Source organism: Phallusia mammillata, chromosome 8, assembly GCF_965637545.1.
Source record: "Phallusia mammillata chromosome 8, kaPhaMamm4.hap1.1, whole genome shotgun sequence".
Lineage (NCBI taxonomy): Eukaryota > Metazoa > Chordata > Ascidiacea > Phlebobranchia > Ascidiidae > Phallusia > Phallusia mammillata.
The window spans coordinates 9,451,073-9,468,476 of record NC_137259.1 but is presented as its reverse complement, the minus strand read 5'-3'; the positions used below and the strand labels follow the sequence as shown (position 1 = coordinate 9,468,476).

General features: G+C 36.8%; 1 protein-coding gene across 1 annotated transcript; it reads left to right on the top strand.

Moving 5' to 3' along the window:
* The first annotated feature begins 246 nt into the window (after positions 1-246).
* LOC145204475 (mitochondrial import receptor subunit TOM7 homolog) lies at positions 247-10,695 on the top strand. Its single transcript, XM_080077043.1, has 3 exons — positions 247-565; positions 6,146-6,194; positions 10,617-10,695. Exons 1-3 carry the CDS (start codon positions 466-468, stop codon positions 10,630-10,632), a joined length of 165 nt encoding a protein of 54 aa, XP_079933169.1. The 5' UTR covers positions 247-465; the 3' UTR covers positions 10,633-10,695.
* The last annotated feature ends 6,709 nt before the right edge of the window (positions 10,696-17,404 follow it).

The window sequence follows — 17,404 nt, the reverse complement described above, 5'->3', positions numbered from 1 at the left end:
ACAGACGACAACACCACTTTTTCCTATCCTTTTCCATTGTAAACGCTGAAATCTTAGTGGTCGCGTTCAAGCGGAACCGATCTTAATACGTGCAGAGAACATTTTTATTTTTAAAACACAAATGAAGTTTAATAAGTATCAGATTAAAATTCCTAAAAATCTGAATAATTAATTCGAACTTATATACAAAATTTTAGTTCGATCCGTTGCGTATTGGCAAAGACGCCTCATTTATGTCGTCGCTAAACGGGCAGTGTGCAGTAGTAGTCTCTGGTTCGACCCACAACGATTTATGTTGATTTTAAATTGATGATTTCCATGTTGCCTGTACATTAACTGCACTGTGTGTGACTGTGCTGTGTGGCTGCTGGCCGCTGATTTATGTGAAAGTGTTGTTGCTCTTTCTGTTCTAATTTAATTTGCATATTATTGTTGTTCATGAAGTTTGTAACGCGTTCCTAAGACATGGTACTGAACAATAAAGTAAGCAACTTTTTTCGTACAACATGGTCGGTTTGGAGCAGATGTTTTCATCTGCTTTGGATTCCTACCATAATATCATTAGGTAAGTTAATATAATTGTTCTTTCAATCAATGCTGCCACATATAAATAATGTGTGTAAAGTGTTTTTGCGTTAGTGTGCTGGGTAATTCACATACTAACTTGCTTTATTGCAACAAAACCCGTAAATAGTGCAGGTAATCTTTTTTGAAGCGAGTATACTCATACGGTAGTTAATAATGCTGTAGGTACTGCATTTAAGGTTGGGTTAGGGTTTAGGGTTTTGATGTGTGTTGAGACTATTTTACCACTTTTCCTGCATTATTTGCGTGTTTACAGTAACGTTTTACGAACTATGATTGTGCCCTATTTTTACTGTTACCAAATCGCATATGCATATGTGTGGGGACCCATTAGATTATGCTTGCAGAAACAATTATGTTATAAAGTGCCAGGAAAAAGATAGGGTTATGTGCAGTACTTACGATTCGTCGCATTAAAACAGGACAGCTGCAGTATTTTCGAGTTACGTCACACCTATTATGAGTTTAATTGCACCAAAGCGAGTTACCTGCAGTAATTATGGGTCCCCTTCCCTGAAGGGGACACATCTTGTTTTTGTCTATATTTTTTTCTGTCTAACGAGGATTTGTTCCCACGTTTTGGTCAAGAAAGAATGGTTCAAACTTTTTTCAAATTTACTCACATTACAGATATTGGTCTAAATATGGTCCATGTGAATTTTGACCCCGTTTGATCCCTCGGTTCACCCACAGCCCCCCAAAATGTGAAATTTTTAAAATGGCTATACTTGCTAAAGCAGATGATTATGGAGTTTCATACATTTTTGATTGGTACATTGCAGCGCATTTTAAAGTATTTTGTAACTTGAAGTTGTATATATCCATTTTCATTTTCACCTATATATCCATTCTCAACAGCTGTGGATAGGGTGCTCCTTGTTGGCTGTTAAAAATTTCAGTGCAATCGGCTCAGTAATTACTCTTACAGCCCCAAATATGTTTTTACATGCTGTCTTTTGTCAAATTTGTGCTCGCTCAGTGCACAGCTGACACAATGGGAGTGATTGACGATAGTGGCACATGGAAAAAAATGCCTCTGCTTCACGCATGAACGCAGTTGTCACTTGACCATTTTCTCATTGGTTGGAATTAAGATGTTATGATGTTAGTTATATTGCACTGTAAACCTTAATGTAGGTCAACTTATTCACATTTCGAAACGCAGAGCGACAACGCAGCGCCATTTGTTATACCTGTGTAACTTGACTTCTCAAACTGAAAGCGTTAATAAAACTGTTTCAGAACAGGTTTTGGACATAAAAAGCCCAGCTAAGCAATCGTATTGTTGGTATGTAGAAACTTAACGGCGCCAGGGAACGCTATGTGCAGATTAAACATCCTAATTCAACAAACAAAGGGCTAATAAGGAAAAAAAATGTTGAAACTTTGTTAAAAGTTTATATAGTTAGACTCATCCATTTTCCACCTCGTGAAAACAATGCACAACTCCATGTCGAAAAAAGCCCAATTGGGCGCTAAAAGTGCAAACCTGCCCACTGAAAAGCGAATATCTCGGCCTCACGCATAACTGGACGTGCTATCAGGCAGTCTTTTTGCACTGTGCAATTAAGATATGTTTGTAGATCATTTAAAAACGTTAGTTATGCAATTGTTGTATCCCGCAGTTTTGCGTCTTATGGTGGGTAACGACAGGCCCCTCCTGCCGCAATCGGCGCCATATCTTTATCTAACAACATTCGCACGCTGCGAGACAATGATCGCTGACGGAAATAAAACCGTGAAAAATCGATGCTAACCTCTGTTGTCTGGAGCTTCGTATTGACCCCAAGTTCTTACCTACCATATGCATGCGCCATTCATCCTGTTACAAATTCAAAATATATGTGTGTGTGGGGACCTATTGGTTTTTGCTTGCAAAAACAATTATGCTATAACAGGCCACAAAAATATTGGTACCATACTGAATGTATCCATCAAATATATATCCCTTACAATTATGGATGGTGCGTAAATATGGCACAGTTTCTGTAAAATAGAATTTATAGGAAAACCACTATTTCAGTTTAACAATGATTGTGCCCTATTTTTACTGTTACCAAATCGCATGTGCATATGTGTGGGGAGCCATTAGATTATGCTTGCAGAAACAATTATGTTATAAAGTGCCAGGAAAAAGATAGGGACCCAATGAAATGTAGGTGTGAAATATATGTCCATTATAAAAATAGTAAATGGTATATGTGATACATAGTATATATATATAAACTGGCAATATAAAGGAAAACCACTATTCTAGTTTTTTCATACAAGTTACGCATTATTTAACAAAGCAAGTTTTTTCCTGATGAGCTGGGGCGGCATTACGAACACATTTCGCTAAGTTTAGCGAGCTCGGTATTGACGCACGACCTCGTTAAGTTGAGATTTGGTATTACGAACCCCCGTCTCGCTAACCAGACCTCGCTAAACTCCTCGCTAACTTACGAGGACCTCAGACCACTCGCTAACACCAAATTGTTGTTGACAAAGTCACACAGTCACGTCGGAAATCAATTGTGGCTACGTATTTTGTTGTTAAAAGTTTGTACAAACGAAAAATCGCAAATGTCGGTTTTAATTTATTTTTAAAATGGCGTTTGCGAAGAATTTCACGAGGATTTACACATTTTCCAGTTAAAATAAGTTGCAAAAATTCCTGTAAAAAGTATCTGATGCTGGAAGAACAAGTCCTTATTATATACTTCCGTGTGCGCAATACAGTTTAAGAAGTCTAATTTGGGCAAACACAACATTTAAGCTATTGTACTAACCGTCCGCCTGGTAGTGACTCAAAGTTGTTTACACCCTCCATATTTCTTTCAACACTCTAGCTATAAGATGAACGTGTCAAGATAGGTTATTTTTATTGATCACAATAGTTATTTTGTGTTAAATTTATAACATTGTCATGTATTTTTTATTTTTTTAAATACTTGTCCGTTTTGTAATGTGTCTCAAATCTCTGCCTGTAAACACTGCCATTGAGGAACCTTCACAATAAATGTAATGATCTGCATGACAATATTGCCAGATACTGAAGTGGTTCCATTTTAATAACATGATTATTCAAACAGCATGTACTTGTGTTTATTAGAAACAAAAACTGACAGTGTAGCATTACATGAATAAAATTGAAATGACAGAATCGAGAAAACAAATAAAACACAAAAACTTTGAACAAATTGACAAATAAGTTGTTCTAAATTACCATGTGAGGTGGGTAATAGACAGAAACACTAATGCACATAATACAAACACCATGTACAGTATTAACAATGAATAAAAATGTAATTGTTAAGTGCCTAAGGCTGATTGTACTTTTTGGACTTATTTTGTGTGTGTCCAGCAAGCCTCTTTCTGCATCATGGTTTTGGTCTGTCTCTTTGTAATGAGGACACTGGTTCTTATTATGGGTCCCCTTCCCTGAAGGGGACACATATTGATTTTACTCGAATTGTTTTTGTTTTTTTTCTTTTGTTTTCTTCTTTTTTTTTTCTTCCCAAAGTTTGTCCGACTGTTTGATGGATTTGGCTGAAATTTACACAGATGGTAGATATAGTTATGTAGATGTGCATCCCACTTTGTTTTTGTTGATAACCCCAGTATTTACCCCACTAGCCCCCTAAAATAGGTATTTTTTCCCGGAAGTTTGTCCGACTCGTTTTTCCATGAAATGTTTGATGGATTGGGTTGAAATTTACACATATGGTAGATATAGTTATGTAGATGTGCATCCCACTTTGTTTTTGTTGATAACCCCAGTATTTACCTCGCTCGCCCCCTAAAATGGGTGTTTTTACCCAAAGTTTGTCCGACTCGTTTTTCCATCAAATGTTTGATGGATTTGGCTGAAATTTACACAGATGGTAGATATATTCATGTAGATGTGCATCCCACTTTGTTTTTGTTGATAACCCCAGTATTTACCCCGCTAGCCCCCTAAAATGGGTGAGTTTTTAAACAGTTTCAGAATTGGCTGAAATTTGGATTTCTTGTATAGTATGCCATTTATAGGTGTCGATTGTTGTGTTCAACCCTGTAGTCCTAACATTTACCCCACAAGCCCCTAAAGTGTAAAACGTATTTGTATGTTACTGGGCACCACAAACGAAAGATTTCTTTGGAGCAATAGTGTTACAAGGGCAACCAGTTGTATGTTGCTCGTTGGTGGGTTGCTTGGTGGTCGTTTTTGCGCCATGGCAGTTAGGGGCTTGTTAACAGCCCTATGACGTCAGAAACAGTAACGGTTGTTGCTCAAAACACCTCTAGTGGTCAAAATTTTAAACATTGGCGGATTGGGCTGAAATTTTGCAGTACTATTGATTGAGTCATTGTGGTTTTTATATATTTTTTAGTTTGTGTGTCGAACCCAATTAGTTGCCCTACTAGCCCCCTAAAATGGGTCAGTTTTTTGAAACGTTAAATAGGACATACTTCAAACAATATCTGGGGTGAATCTAATTTTATAGTTTGTATTCTACATAGTATTATTATTTAAGCCCAGTGCCGATCACTGTGTTTTACCTTACAACACCAGACTTTCTCATGGTTATCTCTTGAATTGCATTATTTTCAACTTTGCATGTGTGGGGACCCATGAGTTTTTGCCTGCAGAAACGACTTAAAGTTATAAAAGACGATGGCTAATATGGGACCCAATACAAAATAAGCATAGGAAATATATTTATGTTTTAAAATAGGTTATAGTGTATATGCAAGGGCAATATGTGCTAAGCCACCCTTCTAGTTTTGTTTTAAATCTGTAATTGAAAAATGAATATGTAATATCGGGATGGTTAATTGAAGATGCAAACCATAAAACCTTGTAAAATGAGTTGTACAAAACATGTGTTTAGGTATAATAAAGTTGTCATTGTTTCAAACATAAATGAAAATCACCCTAATGTCACCAGTTAGAAATTGTAATTCATTTTACAAAGTGCAAACTTACGTTAATCACAGATCTTACCATATTGTTATGAAGCTCCAACGTTTTCTTTTCATAAATTATACCAAAAGATGTTTTGCACCTTTTCTTAGATATGAAACTTCCATTTCAACTTTTGTCCACGTTTCAATAAATAATTGCAATGTTTCTTGATGTTCTTATGCTACTTTATCAAATAAACAAATTCCAAACTGTCCGTAAATTAGGAAATCCAAGCATTTTGAGGTTATATTGCAAATTTACATTAAAAACAGCATAAATGACAGGCGAAAATTTTTTGTCGCAAGGTGTCGCATAGCGCGGCGTGACGATTTTGCTGAGTCAGACGTCTTTTTTCTCACGATTTTGACGCATTCTCTCGTATTTGCATCAGGCTTTAGCGAGGCGTTTGCGAGGACACTTCGTAATACCAAATACTTTACCGAGTTCCTCGCTCGTTAACTCCTCGCTAAAGATTTTTTTACCGAGCTCGGTAAGTTAGCGAGCGAGGAAGTGTTCATAATGCCGCCCCTGGTCTGGTTGGCATTCATATTACAAGGTGTAAGAAAACTTAAATTTGATCAGATCATTTACGCATTGTCATTTTATTACAACGTATTGTCTATTGAATAGGTTTAACACATGGAGCTGACCCTGGAATGCCAAATCCTACACTTCTCGCGTAAGTAATCTTTTCAAAGCATGTTTAACTATTTTTTTGTCTGCAATACAACAACAGAATTGATAATTTGTTTGCTTTTAACTGTTTTGATTGTCATGAAAATACTGCTACCAACATCCTACAAAACAATATATTTTTGTCTGTTTTTTTTGTTTAATGTTTTTTCAGTTTCTTACCCTTTGACCCACAAGAAATTATGTGTCCCCCAGTATTTGGCAAATTCAGTGATCAGCTGTATTTGCACAGCAATACCTTGGCGTTTTATTCAGTTATCACATGCGTTTTCAGTTTTGGCTAAGGTTTCACACCTAAGATATGATTTAAACATGCTTCGATTTCATATATTTGAAGCAAACCTTTGTTGATCAACATAAAGATGAAAAAATGAACTTTTTCGAAAGCCGTGAAAAATGGTCTTTAAATTCTCGTTGTCAGCTTGGTTGCGGCACGACTGTGGGTCACTAAAGGTCAACTTATAGGTATTACAAACACAGTTAGAACGATTTTTGTCATAACATAGCTTCTTTAATTTAGACAAATCAATTCAAGAATCACTACTTAAGTCATGTATAAATTAGGCAAAATGGTATTGTTGAACACTAAGGACTGCATGCTTTTAAAACAGTTTTAAAAAGTCATTAAACGGTTGTTGGGCATCTGCACGATGTGAGGTTACTACATGTCAAGGGTATTCGTCTTGAGCAGGGGTGTCCAGCTCAAACACACCGCCGTGCCAGTTTTGGTTTCAAAATATACTCGCGTGCCAACCATTGGTACTTTTTCCAAACCATGTCTTAAACGTCTTAACGGCACGGGCTGAATCCGAATATTTGGCCAATATGTAGAACCCAATCAAATGGTTAGAAAAAAATGTCGTCAAGTGCGAGTAAACTTGTTTATGATACTCCAGAAACCTTTTATTCTGTTTATGCGACACAAGATACAAATAGTTTGCAAGGGGCACTAGAGTACTTTTTGTAACATCGAAAACTCATCTTTGTTCAAGTTACGTCGGTTTTAAAACACGTTCACTAAAGTTTTAATATTATGTGGCGCAATAACTTTCTGAAATAAAAATAATAATATTTTTTTTGTTAATAAATTCCATGGGCTAGCATTAAACAATGCAAGGGGCTTATAGCCGCTTTTAGATGTTGTTATGTAGATTTGCATTACCGATTCCTAAGCCGTGTTTGATGTCTGTTTGCAAAACACTAGAAACAAATTTAATTGCGTGACAAATCCTAATGTTTACCATCTGAATGTGCAGAACCTCGAGTGCCATTTTCAAATGCTCGGCGTGCCACTTTTGGCTCGCGTGCCACGTGTTGGACACCCCTGGTCTTGAGAAACAAATTTAAGCAAAAAACAATTTCTTATGCATACCTTTGTAGGAAATGGTTTTTAGTTTATAATGTCTGTAATACAACTGTTAAGCCTTACTAGGCAAATTTGTGTTAAAAACTGACCTTGGACAACAATGAAAGGTCATAGCAAGATATTAAATTGACAGTATTTATGGGTCCCTTCCCTGAAGGGGACACATATTGATTTTACTCAAATTGTTTTTCTTTTTTTTCTTCTCAAAGTTTGTCCAACTCGTTTTTCCATCAAATGTTTGATGGATTTGGCTGAAATTTACACGGATGGTAGATATAGTTATGTAGATGTGCATCCCACTTTGTTTTTGTTGATAACCCCAGTATTTACCCCGCTAGCCCCCTAAAATGGGTATTTTTTCCCGGAAGTTTGTCCGACTCGTTTTTCCATCAAATGTTTGATGGATTTGGCTGAAATTTACACAGATGGTAGATATATTCATGTAGATGTGCATCCCACTTTGTTTTTGTTGATAACCCCAGTATTTACCCCGCTAGCCCCCTAAAATAGGTATTTTCCCCTAAAGTTTGTCCAACTCATTTTTCTATCAAATGTTTGATGGATGTGGCTGAAACTTATACAGATGGTAGATGTAGTTATGTAGATGTGCATTCCACTTTGTTTTTGTTGATAACCCCAGTATTTACCCCGCTAGCCCCCTAAAATGGGTATTTTCCCCCGAAGTTTGTCCGACTCGTTTTTCTATCAAATGCTTGATGGATGTGGCTGAAACTTATACAGATGGTAGATATAGTTATGTAGATGTGCATCCCACTTTGTTTGTTCGGATAACCCTAGTATTTACCCCACTAGCCCCCTAAAAGGGGTGAGTTTGTAAACAATGTCAGAATTGACTAAAATTTGGATAGCTTGTAAAGTATGCCAATTATCGTTATTGCGCCATTGCAGTTCGGGGGTTGTTAACAACCCTTTGACGTCAGAAACATAAACGGTTGTTGCTCAAAACACCTCTAGTGGTTGAAATTTTAAACGTTGGCAGATTGGACTGAAATTTTGCAGTACTATTGATTGAGTCATTGTGGTTTCCTACTTTTAAGTTTGTGTGTGTTGAACCTCAATTAGTTATCCTACTAGCCCCCTAAAATGAGTTTTTTAATTATGGGTCCCCTTCTATGAAGGGGACACATATTGTTTTAGTCCGTATTTTTTTTTCTTTTTTCTGTCTAACGCTGGTTTGTTAAACGCGTTTGGTCAAGAAAGAGTGCTCCAAATTTATTAAAATTTGGGCAGATGTTACATATTAATCCAAATTTGATCCTCCTGAAGTTTGACCCCGAATGACCCAGTGGTTCACCCACAGGCCCCCAAAACGTAATTTTTTTAAAACGGCTGTACTGACTAAAGTACATCATCTAGGAGTTATGTGCTCTGTTGGTTGGTGCAATGTCAGGTTTTCTAAAGAATTTTCTAACTTTTATCAGGATTTACCCCTTAAACCCCGAAATATTCGTTTCTGTCAAACGCTGGTTTGTCAAACGCGTTTGGTCAAGAAAGAATGCTTTAAATTTATTCAAATTTACGCAGATGTTAGCTATCGTTTTAAACCTGATACTCTTAAAGTTTGACCCCAAATGACCTAGCGGTTCACCCACAAGCCCCCAAAACGTAAATTTTTTAAAACGGCTGTACTGACTAAAGTACATGATCTAAGAGTTTCATGCTTTGTTGGTTGGTGCTATGTAAAGTATTCTAAATAATTTTCTAATTTTTTATTGGATTTACCCATTTTTACTCCTTTAACCCCGAAATAATCGTCACCCCTTAAATCCTGAAATAATCTTTTTGGTTTTAGGCCAGAAATACAAGCCCTAATGTGCTGAAATTTGAAACATTTGTTTGCAGTGGTTTACTCGTTTAGTATTCAAAAATTTGCCTTAATCAGCCAAATCAGGGTGGTCCGACTTTATTTTGTTGCGGGCCATTCAAAATCGTTAACTTACTACGCGGGCCAAGGTTTAGATTTTTGCAGGAAAAACTTTTTTTTAGGTCAAACTCTAGGGTAACTATACACCTTTTTTATCTATAGATAAGTTTATTTTTAAATTTTATAGTTATTTACGAAGTAGAAGCTGTCAAAAACATTCAGTTTCCACTCTAGCGCAAAAAATGCCCCTGCACGGTTTAAAGAAGCAGAACCCTTTATTACCAACAATGCCTTGCGTCACAATAGGAGATTTTGCAGTATTTAATAAGTGTTAATTCTCTCACTAAGAAAACATTGAATTATTGAAAACAAAACTTATGGTTGTCTTTGAAATGTTGGGACTTTCGCGGGCCAACAAAATTATCTCGCGGGCCACAATTGGCCCGCAGGCCTGCAGTTGGACCACGCTGGGCCAAATAATGACTTTCACAGCCCATAGTTCGTGTACACTGTCAGTCAGACAGAACTCCCAAGGGAGTCATTCACTGGTTAACGATTAAAACGGTTTTGTGCAGAGCGGGAGGGATCAGCTTGACGTCCGGACAGACGTTTTAAGAGACAGTCTTTTCGGTGATTAGAAATCAGCTGTTTTTTTTGTCCTTAAGAATCTAAAAATCACCGCAACATTTGTTTGCTGTAAATCCGCACAGACATGCGTGTGGGGACCCATTAGTTTTTGTTTACAAAAACAATCATATGTGTAGATCAAATGATGTGTATAGTAAATTGGTAAATATCGTATAGAATATATAAAATGGAAGTATATCAAAAAGCCACCCTTCTAGTTTAAATAGTTTTTATTCCATATAGCATATTTAGATATGCACAGTACCAATCACTGTGTTTGTCTTCACAATACCAAACTTACTCATTGTTATTTATTGAATTGCATTATTTTCAACTTTGCATGTGTGGGGACCCATGAGTTTTTGCCTGCAGAAACAACCAAGGTTATAAAAGACGATGGCTAATATGGGACCCAATACAAAATAAGCATAGGAAATATATTTATGTTTTAAAATGGATCATAGTGTATGTGCAAGGGCAATATGTGCTAAGCCACCCTTCTAGTTAACAATAGTGTTTTTTTTCTACAGATTATTTTGGGGATAGAAGGAAAAAATGGAATTCAATTTTGTTTGGTTACTTTTGCGAATAAAAAGCTACGCAATGCTATGGTATGTTTTTATTTTGATTTCAATCATTCGGAGAAGATAAAAAGTAAGGCCAACAATAAATAGAGTGGAAACCACAATAGTTACGTGAAGGGCACAGTTGGTGGATATGATGCTAAACGTGCTATAGCTACAAGAAATTAGGAAAAACGTATCTCATTACTATGGTCGTTGGTGAGATGTGACTTTTTACTATTTGTGGCCCCATCGGAGATACACCTGATAAGTTATTTCCGTTGTCGTTTGGTACAACGTTTTGTTATTGACACTGACATTCAAACAATCAAGACAAGAAATTGTAGGTGACAATCAGAGACCAGATCACATAGGTCCCCCAATGTTGCATTTTTTTGTCTCAGTTTCTATTTTTCTTGTTTTCAAAGTGACGGTTTTGTTCTGTATTCTTCGACGTTTGTGTAACAACAAGTTTTTCGAATTTGTTCAACCAAATTTGTGCCTTAATTATGGGTCCCCTTATATGAAGGGGACACATATTGTTTTTGTGCGTATTTTTTTCTTCTTTTTTCTGTTTAACGCTAGTTTATTAAACGCATTTGGTCAAGAAAGAGTGCTCCAAATTTATTAAAATTTGGACAGATGTTACATATTAATACAAATTTGATCCTCCTGAAGTTTGACCCCGAATGACCCAGCAGTTTACCCGCAGGGCCCCAAAACGTACAAATTTTAAAACGGCTGTACTGACTAAAGTACATGATCTAAGAGTTTCATGCTTTGTTGGTTGGAAAGTACATGATCTAAGAGTTTCATGCTTTGTTGGTTGGTGCAATGTAAGTTATTCTAAATAATTTTCCAATTTTTTATTGGATTTACCCATTTTTTACCCCTTTAACCCCGAAATAATCGTCACCCCTTAAATCCTGAAATAATCTTTTTTGGTTTTAGGACAGAAATACAAGGCCTAACGTGCTGAAATTTCAAACAATTGTTTGCAGTAGTTTACTCGTTTAGTATTCAAAAATTTGCCTTAATCGGCCAAATAATGACTTTCACAGCCCATAGTTTGTGTACACTGTCAGTCAGACAGAAGTCCCAAGGGAGTCATTCACTGGTTTACAATTAAAACGGTTTAGTGCAGAGCGGGAGGGATCAGCTTGACGTCCGGACAGACGTTTTAAGAGACAGTCTTTTCGGTGATTAGAAATCAGCTGTTTTTTTTGTCCTTAAGAATCTAAAAATCACTGCAACATTTGTTTACTGTAAATCCGCACAAACATGTGTGTGGGGACCCATTAGTTTTTGTTTACAAAAACAATCATATGTGTAGATCAAATGATGTGTATAGTAAATTGGTAAATATCGTATAGAATATATAAAATGGAAGTATATCAGAAAGCCACCCTTCTAGTTAAATCATTACTTCGATGGCATTTAGGTTTCCTACATCCACTTTCGCTGCAATGGCAGTTATACGAATCTAATAAAATTAGCAATTTATTGTTTGAAACATGTAAGGTTAAACCTTAGTGCGAGATTGTCATAAGGCAGGACTCAGTTAAATCAGATCTTCGCCCAATTCTGATAGAACTCAAAGTACAAATGTAATATTTCTCAACGCTTCAGTTTATTCAGATCTTCGCCTAATCCAGAGAAAAATTACCCTTTCTACATCTCCTAATCCTGATTTTTTACGTTTTATGCCAAATTTGTACATCAAATCATGTAGCAGTTACTTATAACAACTGCTTGGTGCATTCTGATTTCGAGATTGTAAAAAAAAAACTCACAAACAATCGTCAAAAAACAAAATTTAAATATGAATAAAACTATGTGTTAAAAAATGCAACCCTGCCCTGGTGTTTGTTTGCAAGACTAATAAAAGCTGCATGGATAAGATAACTTAGTTATATTGTGTTCTCTCCAGCTGTGGTATAGTTTTTCTACAATTAATAATTCGAATTGAAATCAAACTCCAAAAATTGTTGTTTGTAGTTGAGTTGATTGCTCGTCAGCAAATAGCCATTTTGGGGTCCTGGCCTAAACATTTCTGTAAGAGCTATATATAATAGGGACCACGGTTCTAGAATTGTGCTTTGCATAAAAAACGTTTTACTTTTTAGCTGCCAATGGGGTAACCGCTGGGGCAATTGTGTTACACCAGGGGTGTCCAACTCGCTATTTTTTGTGTAAAAACTCCATCCCATGCCAACGTTTGGTTTGGTAAAATTCTTATTTTAAATGTAATGTAGCTCTTCTTGCAGTTGTATATTTGCAAAAACAAATTCTATTGCCTAAAAAGCTATTGGTTTATATTATTCGTGGGGATAATTCTTTTCAAACTAAGTGGTTAAAAACATATCCCACCCAATGTGCAAAGTTTTAAACAAGCCGTTAGTTCTAATGATTTGTAGAGGCAGCTATTATTGTTGATTGTTACATATTACTGTTTATACCAGGGGTCGCAAACTTACAGCCCTTATTCGGCCCCAAACAGTATTTGAGTTGGTTTAATAAAACATATGGAATAACTTTGTAATATTTTTGTTGCACATATAAGCCATTACCGCTTGTGAATTTCTGGTGATTTCTATATGCTTTAAGTTTAAACTTTCTATGAATTGTTTTTTTAAATAGCTGTAGTCAGTGGTCTCTATGGAACGACTAATTGCCATCCCAGCTAAGCGTATAAAATGAAACTCCAATTAGTTATTATGGGTCCCCTTCTATGAAGGGGTATTGTTGTTTTTTCCGCATTTTTTTTCTGGCTACAGCTGGTTTGTGATATGTGTTTGGTCAAGAAAGAGTGCTTCAAATTTGTACAGATGTTATTAATACAAATTTAAACCTTCTGAAGTTTGACCCCGAATGACCCAGCGGTTCACCCACAGACCCCCCAAACGTATTTTTTTAAAAACGGGTGTATTAAAGAATTTTATACCTTAAAAAAAGATTTACCCATTTTCACCCCTTAAACCCCAAAATATTCGTTTCTGTCTGATGCTGGTTTGTTATATGCGTTTGGTCAAGAAAAAGTGCTTCAAATTTGCACAGATGTTAGTTATTGATCCAAATTTGATCCTTCTGAAGTTTGACCCTAAATGACCCAGCGATTCACCCACAAGCCCCCAAAACGATTTTTTTAAACTGCTGTACTGACTAAAGTACATAATCTGAGAGTCACAGTACGCCAGGCCCATTGAAGGCGCCATACCGAATCAGCCGGTCACCAAGCATTCACCACCATATGGCAAGGCATAGGCTAGATTTTTCTAGCCTACGCCTTGCCATATGGTGGTGAATGCTTGGTGACCGGCTGATTCGGTATGGCGCCTTCAATGGGCCTGGCGTACTGTGATTTATATATGAGTGTGCCGTGATCGCTGGTCTGCATAGACGCTTCAGGGCTGATCCCAGCAATGAATTTATGTTCATCTTAAACTGAGAGTTTCATGCTTTGTTGGTTGGTGCAAAGTAAGGTATTCTAAAGAATTTTCTAACTTTTTATTGTATTCACCCCTTAAACCCCAAAATAATAAGTTTTAGGCCAAAAATACAAGCCCTAATGTGCTTAAATGTTAAACAATTGTTTGCAGTAAGTTATTCGTTTAGTATTAAAAACTTTTCTTTAATCGGTCAAAAAGTTACTTTTACAGCCCATAATCTGTGTACACTGTCAGTCAGATAAAAGTCTCAACTCTCAAGGGAGTACATCACGGGTTTACGACTAAGGCGGGTGAATGCAGAGCGGGAACGCTCAGCTTGACGTCCGAATTTTAAGAGACAGACGGTGATTAGAAATCAGCTGTTTTTGCGCACCAATGCTGTGTCGTTTTATTAAATTATCACACACATTTTCAGTTTTGGAAAATTGTGTTCAAAAACTGAGCTTGGACGACAATCTCAAGGTCAAAGGATGAGATTAAATTGAAAGTATTTTCCCCGTTCTTTTTTACTGTTTTTTTGTAATTATATGACAATAGTAATGCAAAAAATACGAACAAAACTTTTAAAGTTGGGTTAATGCAGCGGTTCTCAAACTTTTTTAATTTTGTGTCATAACGGTCCCTTCGCAATTTTTTCGAGCACCACATACAGAATGAATTTAGTTTAGTTTCGTAAGATCTCTTTGCATGGGAATGTTTGAAATGCAATTTATTAGGTCACAAACAAGATTAAAACAATATAAACATAGTGCGCGAACAATCGCCTCTGTTCATTACTTGAAAATGAAGTAAAAAAACACTTCTTATCATAGAAAACTCGTTTGTCTCTCTAATTTTTACTTATACACTCGCAAAATCTCATATTACCTAAGATTCTTTCAGCTCTTCGCGGTCCCCCTGAAATCGCGTGGCGGACCCCTAAGGGATCGCGGACCCCAGTTTGAGAACCGCTGGGTTAATGCTTTTTGAAAGTTTTTTCTTTAAGAATCTAAAAATAACCGAAACATTTGTTTACCGTAAATTTGCACAAACACATGTGTGTGGACCCATTCGTATTTGCTTGCAAAAACAATCATATGTGTCGATCAAATGATGTGTATAGTAAATTGGTAAATAGGATGTGAAATGGAAGTATATTAGAAAGCCACGTTTCTAATTGAAACTTAGTTTACTCCTTGCAAAGTATTGTGGGATTTGCTATGTACGGATTCACAATCCCACAACAACATCTAGGATTACTTTTACGGAATTGCAACCATTTGTTACGACATAGGGGCGATTTTTTGTGTCATGCGCAAACAATTGCTCATTGTTACGTATTTGCTCGGAAGAGGTAACTCTTAACTACTTCACATTAGTGAACTAATTAAGAGTTGCCTCTTCCGAGAAGTTTAGTGAACTTAGGTTCACGTACTAACATGCAGGTCAATATTAGAGGTCGTTTGTCGCAACTGTGACGATTATTAGACCTAATATTAACTGCGTGACAAACCTTAGTTTAAGGCTTGTGAATGTAAGTCAGAGACTTCGCGTCCCAATTTTGAAAACGTCGCGTGCCACATGTTGAACACCCCTGTGTTAAACGAAACAGAGCCGTAAAAGTTCATAACAACTAAAACAAAACTCCCTGTAAAGTATTTGCGCAACAACATGGGTCCCATTCCCTTAAAACAGTGGTTCTTAACCTTGTTTCCTTGCTGCATCACTTTCAAATCACCAACCAATTTCCGCACCCCCCTGGGTTTTTGTATTTATATAGAATAGACCTAACCAACCTTAATGATTCAGCATCCCCGCACCCCCTAGGACAGTGGTTCTCAAACTTTTTTGACCGCGACCCAAATCTGAGCTTTATGAACATCTTGCGACCCAAGCCTCAAACAACAAAAAAGTATTTTTTATTTTTGTATGAATAGTTATCAACGCTAACTGTTACTTTCCAAAATTCAGTTTAGTATGATTAACCTCCTATCATTCCCCGTGCTAATGTGTTACAATCGCCTTGTGCGTAACAGATAATTGGAAGGCTATTGACTGCATGTTATAATGATTGGTTCATTTTGCTGTATAGCGTTGTCGAGTGAGGCTGTATTTGGCTACGGTGCTATCAAAACTCTCAGAAAACCATTTACTTATGCTGCAATACTCCAAGGTTACTAAGATAAAGCCACATAAAATGCCTATGATACAATAATTCAGTCATGACTGAGAATTAAAAATACTTGAAAATTGAAATGAACAAAGTTCGTTTGGGCAGAATTGAATCACCACAGCGCGACCCATTTTGTGACCCTGCGCGCCCCATGTTTGGGTCGCGACCCATACTTTGAGAACCACTGCCCTAGGAACAGTTCTCGCACCCCTTAGGGATGCATGCTCCCCTGGTTAAAAACCCCTGCCTTAAAGGGACAAACTTGTTTTTGTCTGTATTTTGTTTTCTTTCTAACGCTAGTTAGGGTCTCCTTCCCTGAAGGGGACACATATTGATTTTACTCGAATTTGTTTTTGTTTTTTTTCTTCCCAACGTTTGTCCGACCCGTTTTTCCATCAAATGTTTGATGAATTTGGATGAAATTTACACAGATGGTAGATATAGTGATGTATATGTGCATCCCACTTTGTTTTTGTTGATAACCCCAGTATTTACCCTGCTAGCCCCCTAAAATGGGTTATTTTCTACTCAAAGTTTGTCCGACTCATTTTTCCATCAAATGTTTAATGGACTTGGATGAAATTTACACAGATGGTAGATATAGGTATGTAGATGTGCACCCCACTTTGTTTTTGTTGATAACCCCCAGTATTTACCCCGCTAGCCCCTTGAAATGGGTTATTTTCTGCCCAAAGTTTGTCCGACTAATTTTTCCATCAAATGTTTAATGGACTCGGCTGAAATTTACACAGATGGTAGATATAGTGATGTATATGTGCATCCCACTTTGTTTTTGTTGATAACCCCAGTATTTACCCTGCTAGCCCCCTAAAATGGGTTATTTTCTGCTCAAAGTTTGTCCGACTCATTTTTCCATCAAATGTTTAATGGACTTGGATGAAATTTACACAGATGGTAGATATAGGTATGCAGATGTGCATCCCACTTTGTTTTTGTTGATAACCCCAGTATTTACCCTGCTAGCCCCCTAAAATGGGTTATTTTCTTGCCGAAGTTTGTCCGACTCATTTTTCCATCAAATGTTGAATGGACTTGGATGAAATTTACACAGATGGTAGATATAATTATGTGGATGTGCATCCCACTTTGTTTTTGTTAATAACCCCGAGTATTTACTCCACAAGCCCCCGAAG

Coding starts and splice junctions, on each gene's coding strand:
- LOC145204475 (XM_080077043.1), top strand. CDS start 466: ATGGTACTGAACAATAAAGTAAGCAACTTTTTTCGTACAACATGGTCG. Junction 566..6,145: donor TCCTACCATAATATCATTAG/GTAAGTTAATAT, acceptor TCTATTGAATAG/GTTTAACACATGGAGCTGAC.